The sequence below is a fragment of the Macrotis lagotis genome, chromosome X, assembly GCF_037893015.1.
Source record: "Macrotis lagotis isolate mMagLag1 chromosome X, bilby.v1.9.chrom.fasta, whole genome shotgun sequence".
Taxonomy (NCBI): domain Eukaryota; kingdom Metazoa; phylum Chordata; class Mammalia; order Peramelemorphia; family Peramelidae; genus Macrotis; species Macrotis lagotis.
The window spans coordinates 644,807,388-644,828,459 of NC_133666.1; the positions used below are offsets into that span (position 1 = coordinate 644,807,388).

Sequence of the window (21,072 nt, forward strand, 5' to 3'; positions counted from 1 at the left end):
GGTGCTGCACTCTCTGAAGAAGGCAGAATTGAAACAGCTCAAAGGAACCATGACATCTCTTTAAGTTTAGAGTACCCAGCCCAGGTGTTCATCTGGACTATTTGTGCTCAACCTGTGGTAGAGCATTCTGAGTTCATATTGGTCTGATCAGCCACAGTCAGACGCACTGTAATTTTTCTCAAACATAGTGATATCAGTTATCCAGTCCTCTCTGCTCACCTCCAGTCTTATAGCCCCAATTACCTTTTAGACATATAGATGTCCTATAGACCTCTTAAACTCAGTAAGTCCATAACAGAATTCATTATTGTTTCCCCAAAACCCTCCCTCTTCTAGTTTTTCTAGTTATTGTCAAGACATCACAATCTTTCCTAGTCCCCTAAGCTCACTTTCTAGCTGTCATCCTCAACTATACACTTTCACCCACCACCACCACCACCACCTACAACCAATCTGTAGCCAAGATCTGTGATTGTACCTGTATAACATTTCTCCAATGTTCATCCTTCTCCCTTTATCAGTTTGTGCCTGAAATATTGCAGTAGCTCACCAGTTGATCTACCTACTGCAAGACTCTTCCCCTTTCCTGTTCATCTTCCATTCAGCTGACCAAATGATCTTCTTAAATCAAAGATCTTCTTAGCCTGCCTCACATCTATCTGTCTGTCTCTGTCTTTTTCTCCCCCACCCCCCTTTAAACTATCACCTCCAGGATGAAATATGAAATCTTCTGTATGGTGTACAAAGTCTTCTCCCTACTTCTTCCCCAGTTTTCTTGCCCCTTATATACTCTGCCCTACCCCTATAGCCTACCATCCAGTGACATGATCCTCCTTGCTGTTCCTTGAGCAAAACATCATCTCCTGGCTCTGGGCATTTTCACTGGCAGTCCTCTTAACCTGAACTTCCCTCCCTCCCATTTCCAATTCTGGCCTTTCCTGGTTTCCAGCTAAAATTTCCTTTCTTCTTGAAGCTTTTCCTAATCCTTCTTAATTCTGTTACCTTCCCTCTGTTGATTATATCCAATTTATCCAGTTATTTGCATCTTCTCTCCTCCATTAGATTGTGACCTCCTTGAAAACAGAGACTGTCTTTTTGTATTCCCAGTATTTACCACTGTGCCTGGTACTTGACTGATCAATCATTTAAAAAATACTTAAGGTAGAAGTTGGGCCAGCTGAGTTGTGAAATCCCTTACTGCTCTGTAATTCTCACTTTTCACTGTTTCATATTGCAACTTCAACATATTACACTGTACATTATCTTTTCATTCCTTGTAAAGTAACAATTCTAGACAGACAGGTAGAACAAATGTCATATTCTCATTTTATAGGTTAAGGGAATATAGAACAATTTGCCTAAATTCACATATCAATGAATGGTGGATCCTTGTAGTTTGCTCCCTAAGTCATGGGTCAGTATTTTTTGAGCATTTTAGACAATTTTATGAAGTTAGACCCTACATGCTAGGGTTTATGCTTTGAGCTATTTGGTTGCCAGTAGCTAAATCTAGAGGAACAGTTGGAGCAAACATTGGATATTGTAAAGAGCTATATATGATTCTTTGACCTCTGAGTGACTAATATGATCGAAGACTATCAGATCATTAATCAGATGAAACCTGTCTCCTTGACTGGACAGAGGAGAGGTTAGAGTCCACAACATAAGATGTATTAAATAGTAATAGAAGTTCAGGGAAATCAGGGAGGAGGGAGGACAAAGAATAAAATAACTAAGCACTCTGCAGCCAGGTGTGACTGCAGGAGAAAAATCATTCCACTTATTATGGACAGTCAAATATCTTAAATTCAGAAAATGACAAGAACTCTGATTTCTTTTGTGCTTCTCTCACAATGATCTTCCTAGTCATATCTTCTATATTAAGTATCTCAACCGTTTAGAGGTTTAGTTACTTGCTTAAGGTGATAGATAGACCTATGAAATATTGGAGCCAGGACTGAATCTAGGACTCCTGACCCTGAGTCTCTTTTCAATCTATTCACTTTTGTATCACTTTGTCCATCTTAAAGTCAATAAGTAAACATTTGTAAATCACCTACTGAGAGCTAGAGGATACAAAAAGAGTTAAAAGACAGTTGCTATCCTTTAGAAGCTCACAGTCATCTTGGGGAAGACCACAAGCAAACAAATATGTGTGAACAAACTATACACAAGATAGATAGGAAATAACTAACAAAGACAAAAGACAAGGGGCGCCTAGGTGGCGCAGTGGATAAAGCATCGGCCCTGGAGTCAGGAGTACCTGAGTTCAAATCTGGTCTCAGACATGTCTGCTTAATAATTACCTAGCTGTGTGGCCTTGGGCAAGCCACTTAACCCCATTTGCCTTGCAAAAAACCTAAAAAAAAAAAAAGACAAAAGATAAGAATTCAGAAAGGTTGGAAAAGACTTTATGAAAAAGGTGGAATTTTAGTTGACATTCAAAGGAAGCCAGGAAAACTAAGGAGCAGAGATGAGGAGGGAGAGCATTCCAGGCAAGGAGACAGCTAGAGAAAATCCCTGAAGCTGAGAGATGGATTGTCTTATTCAGGAAACCTTTGTCACCAGATTAAAGAACACATAGTAAAGAGAAAAGTGTAAGAAGTCTGGAAAGGTAGGAGGGGGCTTTTAATGCTAAACAGAGAATTTTGTATTTGATCATAGAGTTAATTATTGAGTAGAGAACTGTCAAAGTCAGACCAGCACTTTAGGGAAAACCACTTTGGTGAGTGAATGGACTAAAGTAGAGAAAGACTTGAGGTAGGCCAACCAATAAGCTCACTATTGCAATATCCTCAGCCTCAAGTGATGAGGGCCTTGCAGCATCAGAGAAGAGAAAGGAGTCTATTGGAAAAATATTTCAAAGGTAAATTCTACAAGCCTTGGTAAAAGCTTGAATATGGGGTATGAGAGATAGGAGTCCAAAAGTCCTTAAATCTGAAGGAGGATGGTGTTTCCTTTTATAGTAATAAGAAAGGGGGTTTGGAGGGGAAAGAAGGGTTAGGGGGAAAAGAATGAGTTCAGTTTTAAATATGTTGTTTAAGATGTCCACTGGACATCTAGTTTGAGATAGCTGAAAGGCAGCTGGAGATTCAAAAGTAAAGCTCAGCAGAGTTTGGGATAGGTCAGGTAGATTTAGGAATGATCAGCATAAAAACAGTAATTAAATCATCCTTTCTAGTTGTACCTCTCACATTCAAATGTTAAGAGTGTTCACTGGAATGATCAAGAGGAGTTGCTTGCAAAAGAACACAAATATAAATTAAAATATAGCAAAGATTCCTCATAGGGTAGGATTTGTGATTTCATTGGTATAGCAAACTCCCTCCTATCAATGCAAATTGGCAGTGACTCTGCAGTTTACACTTTTGGAGAGTTATTTTGGGCATTCACCATAATAATAGCTCCCATTTTTAGAAAGCTTTAAAGTTTACAAGGGACTCTATCACAGAGGTATTCCAGTATTCTGTTTTCCTGATGAAACTAAGTTTCTGAAAGACTTGCCCATGGTCACACAGCTGGAAAGTGTTGGTACTGGGCCTCTAGAGGTCCCATGTCTCCTGTTGGCTCATCTCTCTTGTGCCACAGTGACCTGATGTCTCTTTCTGAACCACTTAATAGTTTAAAACTTTCTCTTAACAAGACTCCCAGAATAGGGGACTTGAAGTCCCTCATTCACTGACCCCTAGCCTTCCATTGATCTGTTCCTAATGAATCATTGAATTTAACTCACCAAGTTCCATTTTGCTTCATTGAGGTTCACTACAATGTTAGTGATTTAGGAGTGACTAATGTTAATTAGCACAGGCATCTCAGTATAGCATTCTACATTTATAGCTGGAAGGGTTTTTGAAGATCTAATCTACGTCCCCCACCCCCCAGGCTCCTTGTCACCCATTTGAGGATGAAGAATTTAGGGCCCACAAGGTTTAGTGACTTCTAGAGGAACTTATAACCCTTCTAATATAGAACTTTTAGAAGTTTATGTTAAATGTGATTTTACATATATAACTTATATTAAATTATTTACTGCTATGGGAAAGGAGTGGTAAGAGAGGGTGGTGGGAAAAAGTGAAATGCCAAAGCTTCCAAAAGGATAAATGTTGAAAATTATTCTTTGCTTGTAATTGGAAAATAAGGGGAGGCTAGGTGGCGCAGTGGATAGAACATCGGCCCTAGAGTTGGGAGTACCTGAGTTCAAATCCGGCCTCAGACACTTAATAATTACCTAGCTGTGTGGCCTTGGGCAAGCCACTTAACCCCATTGCCTTGCCAAAAAAAAAAAAACCTAAGAAAAAAATTGTAATTGGAAAATAAAAGGAAGAAAAAAACACTTTAAAAAGCTAAGCCAACAGAACTCTGTTTCTTTTCCTTTTTGCCCATTCCTGTTCTCATTGTGCTAAAATGGCCTCTCCCCTCCGCCTGACACCCCTCATTCCCCACTAATAGACTAAACAGCTGATTCCCAGACCCCAGGAAGTCAGGAGCATAAAATGTGCTGGATTTATTTGTCCTGATTTTTAGGCAAGGCTTAGAGAAGTTAGGCTTTTCAGGGTTCACAGATCTAACTGCCAAGGAAGAGAGGAGGGCCTGAAAGCCTTCCAAAAAGCAAGCATTTTAGGAGGAGACTGGACAGGTTAAAATCAGCTCATTTCTCAAAGTATACACAAACTGTCTACACCAGCAGTTCTAGAAATGGCATCAAGCACCAGATGGGGCTAATGGCCACCCCACCAATTTTACCAGAATTGATCATTTTTTGGGCTCTTGCAGCTGGTTTCGTAAGAAACATCCCCAGGCAGAAACCCTGGTCCCCATTCCTCCCAGCCCGGAAACCAAGGACAGGTGGCGAAGTATGACAGTGGTGCCTTATCTGGAGGATCTGCATGGCTACAATGAGGAAGAGGACGATGACCTCTTTGACATTGAGGATGACATCATCTACACTCAGGATTTCACAGTACCAGGTAAGCTGGGAATTGGGGAGAAGGCTCAAAATTCCTTCCAGGAAGAATACTTGGAAAGATTTGAGAATGGAGGCTGTGGTGTAACAGAAAGAGCACTTGATTTGGAGTCTGGAGATCCGATTCTAGTCCTCCCTGCTACTTTCCAGCTGGGTGAGAGCTTTCTCTGCTCAGGATAACACTATCTGCACTGCCTTACTAGGAAGGCTCTTTGGAGACCTAAATGAAGCAATGGACATGCAGGACTTGTAAACAGCACCATATAAATCTCCCCTAGCTGTTTATTATTAGTACTAATCATAATATTTAAGAGTCTTGTTGGTATACTGCAGTTGCCCAAGATAAGGTGAGCAACACTTGTGGTTAATAGCCAGTTGATTGTGGGGTCTTTAGGCCCTCGGTTCTATGAGTTTTGCTGTACAAGGCACAGAGATTGTGCAGACCCCTCTTGGTTCCCATAACAGCCAATGAAGTCAGAGAAGATCTTTGCCCAGGAGGAGTTTGCCAGGCATCGCAGACTCCTAAGAAACCCAGTTGTTCGCTACACTTCATTCCTCAGCCAGTTTTGCCAGCCTGACTAGGAGGCGTGAAGCCAAGTTTGCCTTCACTATTCAGAGAGCATTCCCCTCCCCCCACACACTTACATTCATAAGAATTGGTAGTTATCTTTTGAGTCATCTTGGTAGTTTTCTGTTTGGCTTTTAGTCAAGCCCTGCCCTAATCTCTGTAGAATTTCCTCTCTCAAGATATTTTCTCATCACTTTACATAAAAGCATAGACACACACTTGTCCACATGCACACCAACTAGTCTTCCCCTCTCCACATTTGAATTCTCTCTGATAGGTAAGGAAAAATCATAAGATCTTGGGGGAAATGGGAATAAATATTTCAGAAGACTTCCAACTTAGCAGTTGCCTTATCTCAGAACTGATATTTCATGGATCACCAAGCTTGTTCCAAAACTGCACCCTTCCAAAAGTAGTCAACCTGCCTCCCTCAGTGATGAACAGTGAAGAATTTGCAGTTACAGAGAAACTGTTGTTTTTTCCCACCCAGAAAGCTCCTGTGACTTCCACTCCCATGACTTCAAAGGAGTCATTTATATTGTTTGCATTTCCTAGAAGTATATAGGGCCACTTCACAGACATTAGGAATTATCAGTAATGTTTCAAGGATCTCTGTTTATAACAGAGAACCCCTGTATTACCAATATGGATTATAATACTCTACAGTTTAGGGATAGGTTTTCTTTTTTGTTTGTTTTTTCAAGGAAATGGGGTTCAGTGATTTGTCCAAGGTCACACAGCTAAGTATTAATAAGTCAAATTTGAACTCAGGTCCTCCTGATTTCAGGGGTGGTGCTCTATCCATTGGACCACCTAGCTGCCCCTAAGGATAGGTTTTGAAGAGCTGTAGTCAAAAAATTAACCTTTGACCAACTGGTTAATGTGCCTTGCTCCTTGGAAGTCATCAATCCAAGTAATAGTGGATGTTCCACAACAGTATGGAGGTGCCCTTGACTTCTTGAGGAACACAAAAACTTTGTCAGGTGTACTCTTTTAGAACCTGGCAACAGATTGTGTTGGTCATTGAGGAGCTGGGTGGGTAGGTTTGGGAGACTGATCACAAGAAGGTTCCCCTTCCCCCCAGGCAGTGGCTAGTCAAAGGAATTCATGGAGTTGACCACTTGAGGCACAGAGCTGTTAGGAATCATGGGTCTTTTGAAGTGTTCTCAGAAGATTTCAGTTAGATTAGTCTTGCTCTGTAGCAGTTCAGTTATTTTCTCTCAGTCTTTTCCTCTGTATAGCTAGCAGAGTAAGATCTGGCATATTTGGCTAAGACTGGGACCTGCATGGATCAGTGATGGGAATGCTGACATACATTTAACTGGAAAGCTAGAATTCTTCCTCACAGCACAGTGTTTTTCATGGTTTCCAAAGAGTGCTCTGCCACCAGTGAAGATATTGTATCAGGTTTTAAGCTTGTGACTGGAAAATTGTGCATAGAAGGGTTACTTTTTTTTGTTTTAATAGATTTAATTTAAAGCCTTTATGATAGTTAAGAAGTTTTTAAGGGAGCCATGACCATTTGAAATTTCAATAAGATGAATAAAACCTGGTTCCTATTTTAAGATAGCTCAGTGTAATTGGTAGAGAGACTCAACATTGAGAAATAAGTTTAAAATTTCCCAAGAGGTCTTTCAAATGCATTTAATGCCCTTCTCTGAAGAAAAGCTGAATTATTTAAACCACCTATCTTCCCTCTCTCCCTGCTCCTACAGGATATAACTTCTCTAAAATAGGAGAAAGGAGTACTATAAACTGGAGAATAGGAGTCAAGCCTATAGGATCCTGGAAAATCAGTGTAGGAGTACAAAGAGATGAAAAGATGGTTGAGTGTCATCTTTGCCCCTTTACTTGATCCCCAGAGGCCACGGGTGCTCCCCACCATGTAAATTTGGGGAAACTAGTTTCTAACCAACCTGTCCTGTTTGCTTCCCTGTGCATTTCTTAGGTGACGAGGAGACCTCTAAGACAGGGCTTAGAGAGGAGAGAACAGAACAGAAGAGTGAACACTCAGAATTTTCTGGAGAGGAAGTTCAACCAACAGATGACAGTCTGATGAGAGAGGAGGCAAAGGCTTAGCATAGTTGCACAAGCTACCATGGAATCCCAGTAATAGGGGAGAACAGCTTGTGCCGTGTGGTCAGCCTGAGGTTCCAGTGTCACCAAGCGAGCAGAGCACCTAAGCATCTATTGACCCCTACCTGCACACTGACATGAGGGTTTCTTTCCATAGTGACACCTCTTTTTTCTTTTCAAATTTTGTTGGGTATATTTTTATTTTTGTTTTTGTTTGTTTTTTTCAAATAGATCAGTCACTCGAGGAAGCATGCTAGCCAGGTTGTTTGACAGGATGCGAGGAACTTTCCTAAACAGCACTTCAAGCAATAAGTTGGAAGACATAGTTTTTTTTTTCCCTTTTCTTACTATTCCTAGCCCTTCTTCAAGATCTATTCATGGTTGCTTCAGTCTGAGGAAAGTGTTCTTTTGTTGACAGTCAATGTTTCAGGTATTTTAGAGTGGACTAGAAGCAGCATGCCCCAGGAAGTAATGCCAGGGAGGAGGGCAAATGAGGGCTTCATTTTGGGGTGCTTGGATTATGTTCTTTTTCCAAGAAGAAAACTGTTTTTATGAGGTACCCCTTTCCTGAGTGACACCACTCCAGCTAGAGCCAAATGTCCCCAAATTGTCTAATTCCTCACAATCACTCTGGGTTGGGCTTTCCTTCCCTCTGCTCACCATAGACCCCTTTGATATGGGCTAACTACCGTGTCATTATACTTTGCAGGCCTCAAAAAGCCTTCTTCTACTTCAAGGTTAAGAATTAAGAGGATTTTTTTTTTCTGTTATGGTGTTTCTTGAATTTAATCTTATAAAAAGGTATAGACCTCTTTATGTGTGGCAATGAATGACTGGCACATCTGCCCACAAAACCCCAGAGATCAATCTCAATCCAGGCAGGTACAACCTTGCCTCCTGGGAGTTTAAATTACAGTTAAGCCATTTAAGAAACAGACAAAAATGGGGACAACACCCATGGCCCCAACCACTGTTTTTGGTATTTTTTCACTCTCTAATAGACTTTTAGGTTGGTGGCCATTCTCTCTCCATTTCTGCAACTGTTGTGACCTTAACCTGGAGCCTGGACTGCTGCTATTTCCTCATCTTTGAGCCTTGGTCTAGCCAGAGACCTCTGCTTTTGATCACCTGGGACAGAGGTGACACTTTGACAAAAGAGTTTTACAAGTTCTCCGAGTGTGAATCCTGGCTGTGCTGCTCTCCGACTCTGCAGCCTTAGATTAGGCCCTTCCTTGTTCTGGGCCTCTGTTTTCCAGTGATTTTTCCTTCTCATTCTTCATCCTATAATTTAGTAGTGAACTGAAGGAAAATGGGTAAAATACAACTTGAAAGTGCAAAAATCTTAAGGTACAATCAGTTCTACTATAACACATGTTTCAAAAATGTGAATTTGTTCCAGCATGATTGGTATATTAAGGAACATTTCGAACATCACACAAATTTCAAGTTCAAGAAAACAGTGAAAATTCATAAAATGGCACAAATAATTGTCAAGCTGCAGTCCTTCCCCAATGTCCTCAAGTAAACTTTAGTTCTTTGTCGAAGTATAAAGTGTCATTTTGCATGTTTCTTGGTACAGTCGGTTGCTATCCACTGAGAGGGCTGGTACATACCACCCTATCCTCTTCCACCATGGAGCTATAACTTAGCCCAAGGCTGCAGACTGGACTGCTGTATTTAAGTATTTCTCACTCATTTAGCACGTATAAAAATGCATTTTTACTAGATAACCCTTTTTTCTTAATGTGTCACTAATGAAGTTTTTGAGCATTTTACCCCAAATCCATTTCCCCCACAAGTTCTGTAATGTTATTACTCAATTCAACAGGTAGAACCAACTATATATCTGTGAGCTAGTAGCCAATGGTCAACATCATTTCTTGGTCTAACTTGGGTCTTGCCCTCTTTCCATCTAAATATCATCTTACCTTAGCATTTTTTCTATTAGAAGTGTCATGCTGGGGGGCAGCTAGGTGGCGCAATGGATAGAGCACCGGCCCTGAAGTCAGGAGTACCTGAGTTCAAATCCGGCCTCAGACACTTAATAATTACCTAGCTGTGTGGCCTTGGGCAAGCCACTTAACCCTATTGCCTAGCAAAAACTTAAAAAAAAAAAAAAAAAAAAAGTGTCGTGCTTTCCTGGGTCATAGAATTTCAAAACTGAAAGGGTCTTAAGAAATTATATAGTCAGGGCAGCTAGGTGGTGCAGTGGATAGAGCACCAGCCCTGGAGTCAGGAGTACCTGGGTTCAAATTTGGTCTCAGACACTTAATTACCTAGCTGTGTGGCCTTGGGCAAGCCACTTAACCCCATTTGCCTTGCAAAAAAAACAACTTAAAAAAAATTATATAGTCCAACTGATACTTAAATAAGCATCCCCTCAATAGCATCACTGACTGAAAGATTGAAGAGGTCATCCCTCCAGTAACTTCTAATGTCTGCTGTCATATAGAGAAAAGCAGTATGGTTATATTCAGACTATGGGAAGGTGAGATCAGTGATAGACAGAATCTACTCAAGCTTTTTTATTTCTCTGTCCTCCTAAAAAAGGAACTTTCCTCATTATGTGATTTTCCCCCTTCTTGATTTTCGAAAAAAATAACACTGGGGGACAAGGAAATGGATTGAAAGAACAAAACAAATTCCAGATGAAGGAGTATTTGGATATTTGGAATCCATAAGTATCATTTTCATGCTGCCTCTTCCCTTCCCACTTAGCACAGGGATAAGAAGAGAATTGAGGCATTGTTTTAGTTTTCATGTTCTCCTGCAAACAAATGAAAAGACATCATGCTATAGGCAAAAGATTTGAGGTCAGAACCTAGGTTCAAATCCCAGATTCACTGCTTAGTACCCATGAGACCTTGAGCAAGTCTTTTTTATCTCTCTGGATCTCATTTCCCTAATACCCAAAATTAAAGAATTAAATATTTCAGCTCTAAATCATAGATCTCTTAAAATTAGAATAAATGTCTATCTTCTCAGTACCTACTCTTTCCCCTGCTGATCCCTTCCTGATCTTTTGAGGGTGGGGTCTGGAGAGAAACAAAAAGTAAATTATTTAGTTGAATGTGAGTCTTTCCTCTGCCCATCAGTGTCTGCTGCTTTGACCAAAATCCCTCTTGAAGGGGACAAACTAATTGAGGTCTTTATTAAGTATTTACTTACTTTGTGCTAGGGACACAAAGAAAAGCAAAAATATATTACTGCCTTCAAGGAGCTCATATTCAGATGGGGGAGATGTTTGTAAACAGCCACATTCTCTCTAACTTCATATGAATACAATACTTTTCTTCCCCAGCCTCAGAATGAGGTTACAAGGATGGTCTCAGTAACCTCTTCCTGAATAATTTCTATAATCCTATGCTGCTTTGCCTAGCAGTTGTGTTTGCTTGGTTCTCCCAAGTTTCAGTGGTTGTCTGACTAGTCATTTGGTGAGCATTCATCAGCCTCCTATCAGTCCGTCATCATTCCTCCTCTATCCTACATAGCTTATCCCCCACCATATTCCTCCCCACCAAAAAAAACCCCCAAATAACCAATTTTCCTCTATAATGAGGTTACTGTAGCAACTCTCTGGTTAATTTGAGCCTCTTGATTTCAGGGTCTTGTCCAAAGTTTTCAAGGGTTAGAAACTCAATTTTGTTCGTGTGGTTTAAAAAACCTCTAGTAAACGTTTTCATCCTGAGCTAGTTGGAGAGAATAATTTGATGACCTAGGAGATGGACCTAGCTAGAGAGTCTCCCCAGGGATAATGTTCAACTTGGGATAACCAATAGCAGATCAAAGAATGGTTTGACCACAAAAGGAGAGCAAAGGGTTTGAGTCCATGTGAAGGAGTCGGGATCAAATTGGGAATCTAGCCTGGCATGATCCTAAATCTGGAGTTTGGGGAGCTGCTACTTCTATAGGAATGTGAGCAAAATCTACTTTTCTCTAAAAAAGACTGACTTGATCTTCTAGTTTTCAATCTTACAATCTCCAACATTCATGCTTAGTATATTATTAGTAGGATAAGTTCTTTGAAGGAAAATTTCCTTTAACTAGACAGGGACTTCCAATAAATAGTCTTCTTGTCCCAGTTTCATACTTTCCCCTGATTACTGCTGACCAAGAGTCCATATTGCTTCTGGGTTTGGAACCCTCTAACCACTCATTCCATTAGACACTCTAATCTAAAACAGCCACCACAGGCAGTTAAGGCACCGCAAGCTTTGAGTTGAGTTGGTGGCAATGATGATATGCCTTTTGGTTCAAAAATTTCAAATTCCCTTGCTTCCTAGTTGTGGCATATTGACTGCCAGAAGGGCAGAGAGTGAGAATCAGGGAGAGAGGAAGAAACCCTTGATACTATCATATTTAGAAAAGAAAGCAGTGTGCTACCAAGGAAGTCATCCCAACTGGAAGTCGGGGAAACCTCCGTTTTAAATTAGGCATCATCCAATTAAAGCAACCCTAAGGTTTTACTTCACACCTAGCAAATTGGCAAAGATGACAAAAAACAAAAATAGTCAATGTTGGAGGATTGTAGGAAGACAGACACTAATACATAGTTGGTGGAATTAGGAATTGGTCCAACTATTTTGAATCATGAGAAATGACATTCTGTCCCAATTACATCTTTCTCCCAATTTCTGATAACCATTCTAAAATGCTATATTGCTTTGTCTATAAGTTCTAACCCTTTGACCCAGGGATGCCACTGCTGGAAATATACTCCAAGAAGTCAAAGAAAGAAGTCTTAATTTTAACTTAATAATGGTCCAAGATGTGAAAAGAAAAAAGTGCCCTTCTTTTGAGGAATAGTTGAATAAATTCTGGTATTTTAATTTTATTGCCCTATTAAAAAAATGAATTCACTAGAGATTAAGCATCTACCATGTGCTCAGAGATTGTATAAAGTTTTAAGACTACAAAGAATGGTAAAAAAAATTTTGACTGCTCTCAAGGAACTCATAGTCCAAAGAAATTATGAATATGAGGAGTTGGAAAAACATGGGATGTTTTTAAACTAATATCAAGAAAGAACCTGGAAAATAAAATATGTAGTGAATCTGACAGTATAAATGGAAAAAGTCACTCAAAGCTGAACACTGTATTTAATGACTACTTTTGGCCCTGGAGAAGACAAGGAAATATACCTCCCTTTTTAAGGAGAGGTAGGGAGAAGGATGTGGAACATCATATGGCCAATACCATCTTTATGTGTCAGTTTTAACAGTGTTTCTCTGTAGGAGAGGCTCTCTAGATGGGTTGGGGTATACAGAAAATCCAGGAACAAATGTGATGTGAAAATAAAAAAACATTAAGAAAACAACTTAAAAATAAGTCTTAATAGTGGAAAGAACACTGGATTTGAAGCTCAAGGACTTGAATTCAATCCATGTTGTCTACCTCCTATGGGTCAAAAATGGCTTCATTTAAATGTAAAGTTAGAGGCTTGATGGTATCAGATTCCGTCAAAACTCCTATCTTCCTAATCCAGTAACTTTCCCTCCTCTCCTCTCTCTTTTACACCCCCCCCAAAAAAAAATAGTTGTTCCAATTTTCAAAGAATCTAAGCTCATTTTCCTCATAAATAAAATGGGGTAAATAATGCCTGTCTTGTAAAGATTAAATATATGCAAAGGAGCTTTGTGAAATTTGTACCATGAGGACCTGAAATATAAACTGATCAGGGAAGAAACAGATGACAATACTTTTACTTAATACAATACATTTTTACTTAACTCACAGAAGTCCTCAACTTTCTATTATGTCTGTGACAGATTTTTAATCCCATACTGTCATCTCCTTGTTTCAGTCAGAATTCTTGGGAAACACTTAAGAAATATAAAATAATTATATATTATCCCAAGTTAAATACAATTAGAATGTATAAATTTTCTTCCTAGCAACATCTAAACACCATTTGCAGAGTATATTTACTCTTCTCTGATTACAGGTAGTTGAGAATTGTTATGTGGAACTTTGGCATAGAAATATAATTGAATAGTTGGAAGGGACCCAAGAGATGCTCAAATCCAACTTCTAGCTGCATGAACCAACCAATCCAGTAAAGAAACTCCCTTTAAAGTGTGGTTAATGAGAGCCAGCATGGCACCTAGGATGCCAGATACTTAATATCTATGTAGCCCTAAACTGTCTGGTCTCAGTTTCCTCATCTTTAAAATGAGGGGAGTGAACTACATGATCTTTACTGTCCTAGTTCTGAATTTGATTTTTCAGATCCTAAGGCAACCAATCCCATTTAGAGGTGGCAACTTGTAATTAAGCCAAGTTCTTGACTCTCTATACCTTCAAAACATTATGGCTTATTCTTTATCCTGGGGACAGACAGATAAATCCCTGAGGAAGACATCTAGGATTGAATGAATACTTAAAATTTTCTAAGGCTCATCTGACGGAGCTAGCAATTTTTAACATGGAGAATTTGAAAAACTCATGATAAAAAGTTAGACTTTTGATAGCATCTATAAGAGAACAAGAAAAAGAAGTTTCAGGAAGATTTAGGATCAGTGAAAAGAAAGAACAGCTAATCATTAGAGCTCTTCTGTTCAGTGAGTATTGAATACCTACTACAATGCAAATTTTTAAGTTAATTTTAACATCTGGAGGCTTCAGGAGAATCTTGATGTAGGAATTGGCTCCTGACCTGCTGTGAAGGAAGATCTAGGATTCTAAAAGAATTCTAAAGAGGAATGCATTTTAAATTTAGGATCTAACCTGAGACGCTCTCCAAAATTGTAGATGGCTTGATGGAAATGAAGAATGCATGAAAGGGAATAGTATAAACTAAGACTGGAAAGGGTAGAAACGATATATGCCCAAAAGCAAATGAATGGTACAGTGAATAGAATACTGGCCCTAGAGTCAGGATAACCAGAGTTCAAATTTGACCTCGGGCTCTTAACTAGCTGTGTAACCCTGAGGAAGTTACATCACCCTGTTTGCCTCAATTTCATTTATAAAATTAGATGGTGACCAAAATGGCAGAACACACTAATACTTTACCAAGAAAATTCCAAATAGGATCACGACTGAAAAACTGAACAAAACAAAAGAATCCAGCAGGTTTGTAGGCAGGGAAGCAGCCAATATAGAGAAAGGAAAGATTAGTTTATAGTGGGAATGGCAGAGGGGGAAGTCTGTTGGAGAAGACAGGATGAACTAGGATCAGTTGTACAGAAGAGCCCACCTCTTCATGTGACTTAGGGGTAATTGAGACTATAACAGGGTATTTGAGGTGATATGAAATGAGGGAAGAAAGAGGGGGGCTTTCATCAGAATGATCCCAGTTTTTTTTTTTCAGTTAAATATGAGGTGAGCTTCCCAATCTGATGTGGTGGAGGAAGGGGGAGCCACAGGAGGTTTGAGGATGAATGAAAAGGTTTGGAAGAACTGTAGAGAGAAAATGAATTAGGAAGATGCAAAAAAGATTACCTTGCCGCAGTGATAACCCAGTTGAGGTTATGCAACAAATTTATTTTGAACCCAGTCAAGACAGTTGTGTGATTTTTCTTCAGTAGCAAGTGTGTAGGAGTAAAGTAGCTGAGGGGAGTGATCCAAGGCTGAGGCTTAAGATGAATAATGCAGTTAAGGAAATAGGGGACTCAAGAACAATGTTATGAGCTGGTGGTCAAGGGGTCAAGACAGCTATTGCTGAAGTGGTGGCCTGGGAGAGGACTCTGATGGAGAAATGGGAGATCATGGTGAGAATGAAGAACACTTGAGTAAATTGGGGAACTGTGAGGTTAAAGTATTTGAAGTTGTCAATTTGTTGAAGTCCCCCTAATATGATAGATGAGACAAACTGCTGCCTTTGGACAAAGCCCTGGGCCTAGTTAGGAAGCTCTGAGTTCAGAACTGTCTTCAGACATTTGCTAGTTGTGTGACCTTGCACAAGTCTTTTGTCTCTGTCTTCTCAGCCATATAACAGGACTAGCAATGGCATCTAATTTGTGCGGTTGTTGTGAGGATCAAATGAGGTAGACAACAGCTAGCAGAATTTCAGTGACTTAGCCAATAAGTATTTTATCAGTGTCTACTGTGGTTTGCCAGACACTAATTGCTAATTGCTGGGGATACAAAGAAAGGTTCAAGATATTCCCTGCCCTCAAGGAACTCACAATATATAAGACAAATAAGCAAACAAATATGTACAGAAGCCCTAACAGGTGAACAAGGGAAAGTACTAGAATTAAGTGACTCGGAAAAACTTCCTTTAAAGGATTTTAACTGGGACTTGAGGGAAGGCAGAAAGCAGAGATAAGGAGGTAAAGCATTCCAAACATGAAGAAAATGAGAAAGTGGCCAGAGCTCTTGAGACAGGTTTTGTTTGTGGAAAAACACTGAACCAAAGAAGAGAGTGTGGTGTAATGTAAGTTAAGGAGATTGGAAAAAGTCAGGGGTGGTAACAGGTAAGACTTTGGATGCCAAGTTGAGGATTTTGTATTTAAGAAAAGGATGGTATAGACCTGCCCTTGAGGAAAATCACTTTATGGATCACAGTAGGGAGAGACTTGCTGCAGGCAAACTCCATCGTACTAGTAATAGATCAGTGGTGAGATGATGAAAACCTGCCTCAGAGACACAGCAGAGTCAAAAGAGAGAAGGGGCTTTGTTGCAAAGGTGAGGTTGACAGGACTTGGCAATACAAATCAGGGTGGGAGATAATGTGTAGTCAAAGATAATAGTTTGTTGACATTTTTGACATTGTTGACATTTACGTTGGGAGCCTGAGAAACTTTGAAGTTGGTGTTGTCCTGGATAGTATTAGGGAAGTTTGGAAGAGAGGGAGACTTAGAGGGATAAAGATGAGTTTAGTTTGGGTTATGTTGAGTTTAGTATGTCTCTAGGACATCCAGTTCAAGGGATTCATTAAACAATTGGAGATGCAAGATTAGAGATTAGGGCAGGATAGATTTGAAAATCATCAGCATAGAGAACGTCATTCACTCCTTGAGACCTGATAAAGCCAAAGGAAGTAGTATAGAGGGAGAAGAGAAAAGAGTCCAAGATAGAGTCCTGTACTACATCATGCCACAGTTAATAGGCATGACCTGGATGAAGATCCAGCAAAGAAACCTGAGGCAAGGTTACATAGGAAGAGAAGGAGTTAGTGATATCCCAAAAACCTAGAGAGTCAAGGACAAGATAATTGAGAGGGGTTGTGGGTTCAGTGAACTTTAAAGAAAGAAAGTTTACTGAGTGAAGTGGTTTGGGGGAGATAACCTGGAAGTCAAAAATGGGGCACAAGGAGTTTTACACCTCCCTATACCTCTACCAGAGTTGAGGAGAGAAAGTAAAAGGGCAGCCTGGGAGCGAGTCTCTGTCATCAGTGAGATTCAAAAAATGCGAGAAGTAGGAAAAGAAAACAAAAATAGAAGATAAAAGCAAGGTTATTGCTTCTGGAGCTGGCCTTCCTCAGAACAGGTGAGTGGGCTGTGGAGGGGAGAAGTTGAGGGGGGAAGCGGAATTTATATGTTGGAGGAGGCACTGAGGAGGTCCAGAATCACAGGGATGGGAGATTATGACCAGCTTTGTTCATCCTTGAGGAAAGAGTTTAGGTTAATTTTTCATTATCCTTATGAATTTGTCCTCAGAGTGGACCTAGGGCCTCAGGGCCCTAGACACTTATAGCCTGGGAAGCAGTATTTGCTTCTATAGGAATAGGATTGTTTACTCCCCCAAGTCAGGAAACCCCAATATAATTGAATAGCATTCTACCCCTTCCAGTGGGAATCCAAGCAGGAGATTCAGTGTCTTCTCCCCTTGCTACAAAGACAGGAAGCAGTCCAATGTATTGGTGTCCTCTCCCATTACTTTAAAGGCAGTACATGCAGGTCATAATGGATTAGAGTCCTCTCCCCTCACTACAGAAGCATTTCCCTCCCTGCATTGCTCTCATTTTTTCCACAGCCTACTGCCCAAGCATTGTCTCAAGGAGCTTGTTAGACATTTTTATTCTGTCACTTCCCATGAAAAGCCCTCCTTTGCAGAGAAAATAGAAGTAAACCAAGAATTGAGCAGCTTTTACCTCTCTTTTGTCAGCTACCATTATCCCATCCACCCCAAACAAAGGTCGTGACCTGTCTTTGAGCCTCCTTTTCTCTCTCTACAGCTTTATGAGTTTTTTTTGTTGTGTTGACTTTTCCTGGCCTTACTCAGCCCCTTTTGACCTTTAACATTCTCGACACTACTTTTATGCTCTTCTATTTTCTATTATTTCAGTTTCTTTGCATATTCCACACACTTTTTAACATTTAAGTTAGGTGGTGAGAGTTCCCTTTGCCTTCGTTTTGATCTTCAGAATAATTCCATTTTTCTCCATCATTGGAATTGTTTTACTTTGTGTCTTCATTCCTTGAGCATCTCTTATCCAGCTTGATCTGATTTTCTGGAAGTAGTTTAACCACATGAGATCCTAGCTATCCAAATTTCCTCTTCTTCTTTATCATAAACTCTAAAATGTAGTGATCACATCCTTCCCAAGATTCCTTTCATTTTCACCTCAGCAACCAATTCTTCATTAAGGAGAATGAGATCCAGGGTTGAAATCTCTGATGGTTTTTCAGGTAGTCATTAGCTGCTCTGTTTTTGATGGAGAGAAAATATCAGCAGATGTGTGTGAATACTTGCTGCCTGGAGGCAGCTAGGTGGCACAATGGATAGAGCCCTTGACTTGGAGTCAGAAAAACCTGAGTTCAAATTTTTGCCTCAGACACTGTCTGACCTTGGGTGAGTCATTTCACCCTGTTTGCCACAGGTTCCTCATCTGTAAAATGAACTAGAGAAGGAAACAAGCCACTCCAGTATCTTTGTCAAGAAAACCCAAATGGAGTCACTAAGAGTCAGGTGTGACTAAAACAACACTGCTAACATATTTCATGCCTCAGGGCCATAGTTCTATAATTCTATAATCCTGGCTCCTCTACTTTGTGACCCTGGCCAAATCCCTTCACACCTCTGAACCCAAGTTTATTCATCTATAAAATGAGGGATTTGGATCAGGTCTCTTCCAGCTCTTATAAATGATCCCATGATCCTTCAGGAGCAAATGCTTCTCCTGACTTGAAGATCTCCAAGGAGAAAGAACTGAGAGGTTCCATTTCACTTTTGGGATAGTTCTAAGAATTAGGAAATTTTTCCTTATACCAGCTTTTCTCTTGCTCTGGTTGGAAAGTGTTCCCCAAATTTATCAGTGGCCTCCTAAAATATGCCCCCCCAATGGGATCTGTTATTCCAAATGGGATCTGACCAAAGCAGAATGCTTCCTGTAACTCTGTTTTTTAGATTCAACCCAACATTCAAGTCGGTTAAGATTATCTTTCACTTTTGCCATTGCTGTCTTCATTTTCATCTTCATCTTCTTCACTTTCTTCCCTTAGTTCAACAATATATCCTTTCCTCTCTGGAGAAATCTTATCACTTACAGTAGAGATTAAAAATAAGAATGGGAAAGTGGCTTATTAAAGTGAAAGAACTTCTCAATCAAGACTTGGCATATGTAATATCCATTTTCTCTCTTCAGGTTCAAGCTTGCCCATAATAATTAGTCTGCTTTCTTGCATTGTGCAGTTAGGAGAGTTGTTTTTTTCCCCTATATACATTGTGGCATTGTATTTTGCTTACTTCATTTTATATCAGTTCATATACATTTTCTTATCTTATTGGTATTCTTCATAGTCATCTTTTCTTAGAATGAAGTAATATTCCATTATAGTCATGTTCTATGTGAATTTGTTGGCTATTATCCAGTCAATGATCATCTACTTTGTTTCTGGTTCTTTGCTAATAGAAAAGGTGCTGCTATAAATAAGTTGGTGTAAAGGCGACATGATTATCTTTAACAGGGAAGATACGTAATGCTGTATATGATATACTAACATTGAAATTTCTAGATCAGAGTAGAAACATTTTGATTACTCTCAATATAATGCCAAATTGTTTCCAGAATGATTAGGCCTCTTAAGATTTTTGAATCTTTTGAATCTGGACATTGCCATTCAGTAATGTCAATTATCCCCATCATTTTGTTTCATCTACAAATTTGAAAAGCATTTTGTCTATTAATCCAAAATGATAAAAATGTAAACCACTAATGATTTACTCAGCACAAATTCATGATTGGGGTACTCTACTGAAGACTTTTCCAGATAGACATCAGAGCATTGATGATAAACTCTTTGGTTTTGGCCATTCCATTGGTTCCTATGCTACCTTAATTCCAACTTCTGAGCTCTCATGTCTTCAACCTTTCTACAAGAATAACACATCTCCCTTTTCTTCTTGACTGAAATAATTTGTTTTATCTTCATTTGGATTTTATTCTTGAGAATAGCTATCCCTTGCCAACTTTCCCCTATAAAATTTTTAACCAGGGAGTCCAGTTAAAATTTTAAAGAATGAGAGAAGTGGATCAAGGCACATCAAAGACAAAGGTTCAGTTTTTTTCAAAAGGGGAAAAAGATGGAATCTTAAGATACAAGTGTCAGACTTTGTTTTTACTATTTTCTGTAATGAATTTTATGATATAGTTGTTTCTTCCCAGTGTTCCTAATCATTTTTCTTTTCCCTACTAGCTTCTTCTTATGTGGCACAGCTCGATTTGGAATTGGGATTGACCTGGGTTCAAATTGCTTGCACATATTGTAAGACCATAGGCCAACCACTTAACCTCTGACCTTCTTTCCTCATAATACCTGTGATATTTAGCTTAAATGGCTTGATTGTGAATCAGATGCTCCATCTTGAGTATTCAGTGATTAAAAATAAAAATAGAAATGGTGGCTACCCTCAGAGAACTTATAACTTTCAGTGGCAGTATTGTTGAATTCCATTTTCACTGCCCCATTCTAGCTCCCTGCCAGGCTTCCCTCCTGTGACCTGAATGCTTCCTCATCTTCAGTCTGTGATCTGTTGTCATAGAGGGGATTCTTACCCATATAGATAGACTTAGACTGGCTTAGTCTTTGAGGCTTTTTTCAGCTGAGGCTATGGGTTCCTCCTTCTCCACAACATCCTTCAAATACTTGAAGAAAATACTCCCATGATCCCTAAATATTAGGATCTCCATTTAAAACATTCTCAGTTCTTTCATCTTCAGTCCTCATGGGTTACGTGAAATTGCCCTTCTTGGATTCTACTGCCTGCTGAAAAACTAGGATTTATCAGTGATCTTCTTAAAATGTTGGCCCCAAATTGAAAATAATCATTACTATACATTCCATCAGTGCAACAATCGGAAACAATTTTGGGCTGTCTGCAAAGGAGAGTGCCATCTGTATCCAGATAAGGAGATGTGGAGTTTGAACAAAATGCAAGGACTATTCCCTTTAATTTAGAAAAAAAAAAACAGATAGCTTATTGTCTGATCTTGTTACCTCTTAGACTTCTCTTTAAGGATATGATTTCTCTCTCATCACACCCAATTTGGATCAAGGTACAACATGGAAACAAAGTA

General features: G+C 39.5%; 1 protein-coding gene across 7 annotated transcripts in view; it reads left to right on the forward strand.

Annotated features, from left to right (window-relative positions):
* The window catches only part of STK11 (serine/threonine kinase 11), a 178,549-nt gene that overhangs the window by 131,353 nt on the left and 26,124 nt on the right, over nt 1-21,072 (forward strand). For 3 of the 7 annotated variants that reach the window (XM_074204528.1, XM_074204533.1, XM_074204532.1), the window contains one exon: nt 4,774-4,967. In XM_074204528.1, the coding sequence (XP_074060629.1) occupies nt 4,774-4,967 (194 nt within the window). The other 4 variants (XR_012472088.1, XM_074204529.1, XM_074204530.1 and 1 more) reach the window with 4 other exon arrangements.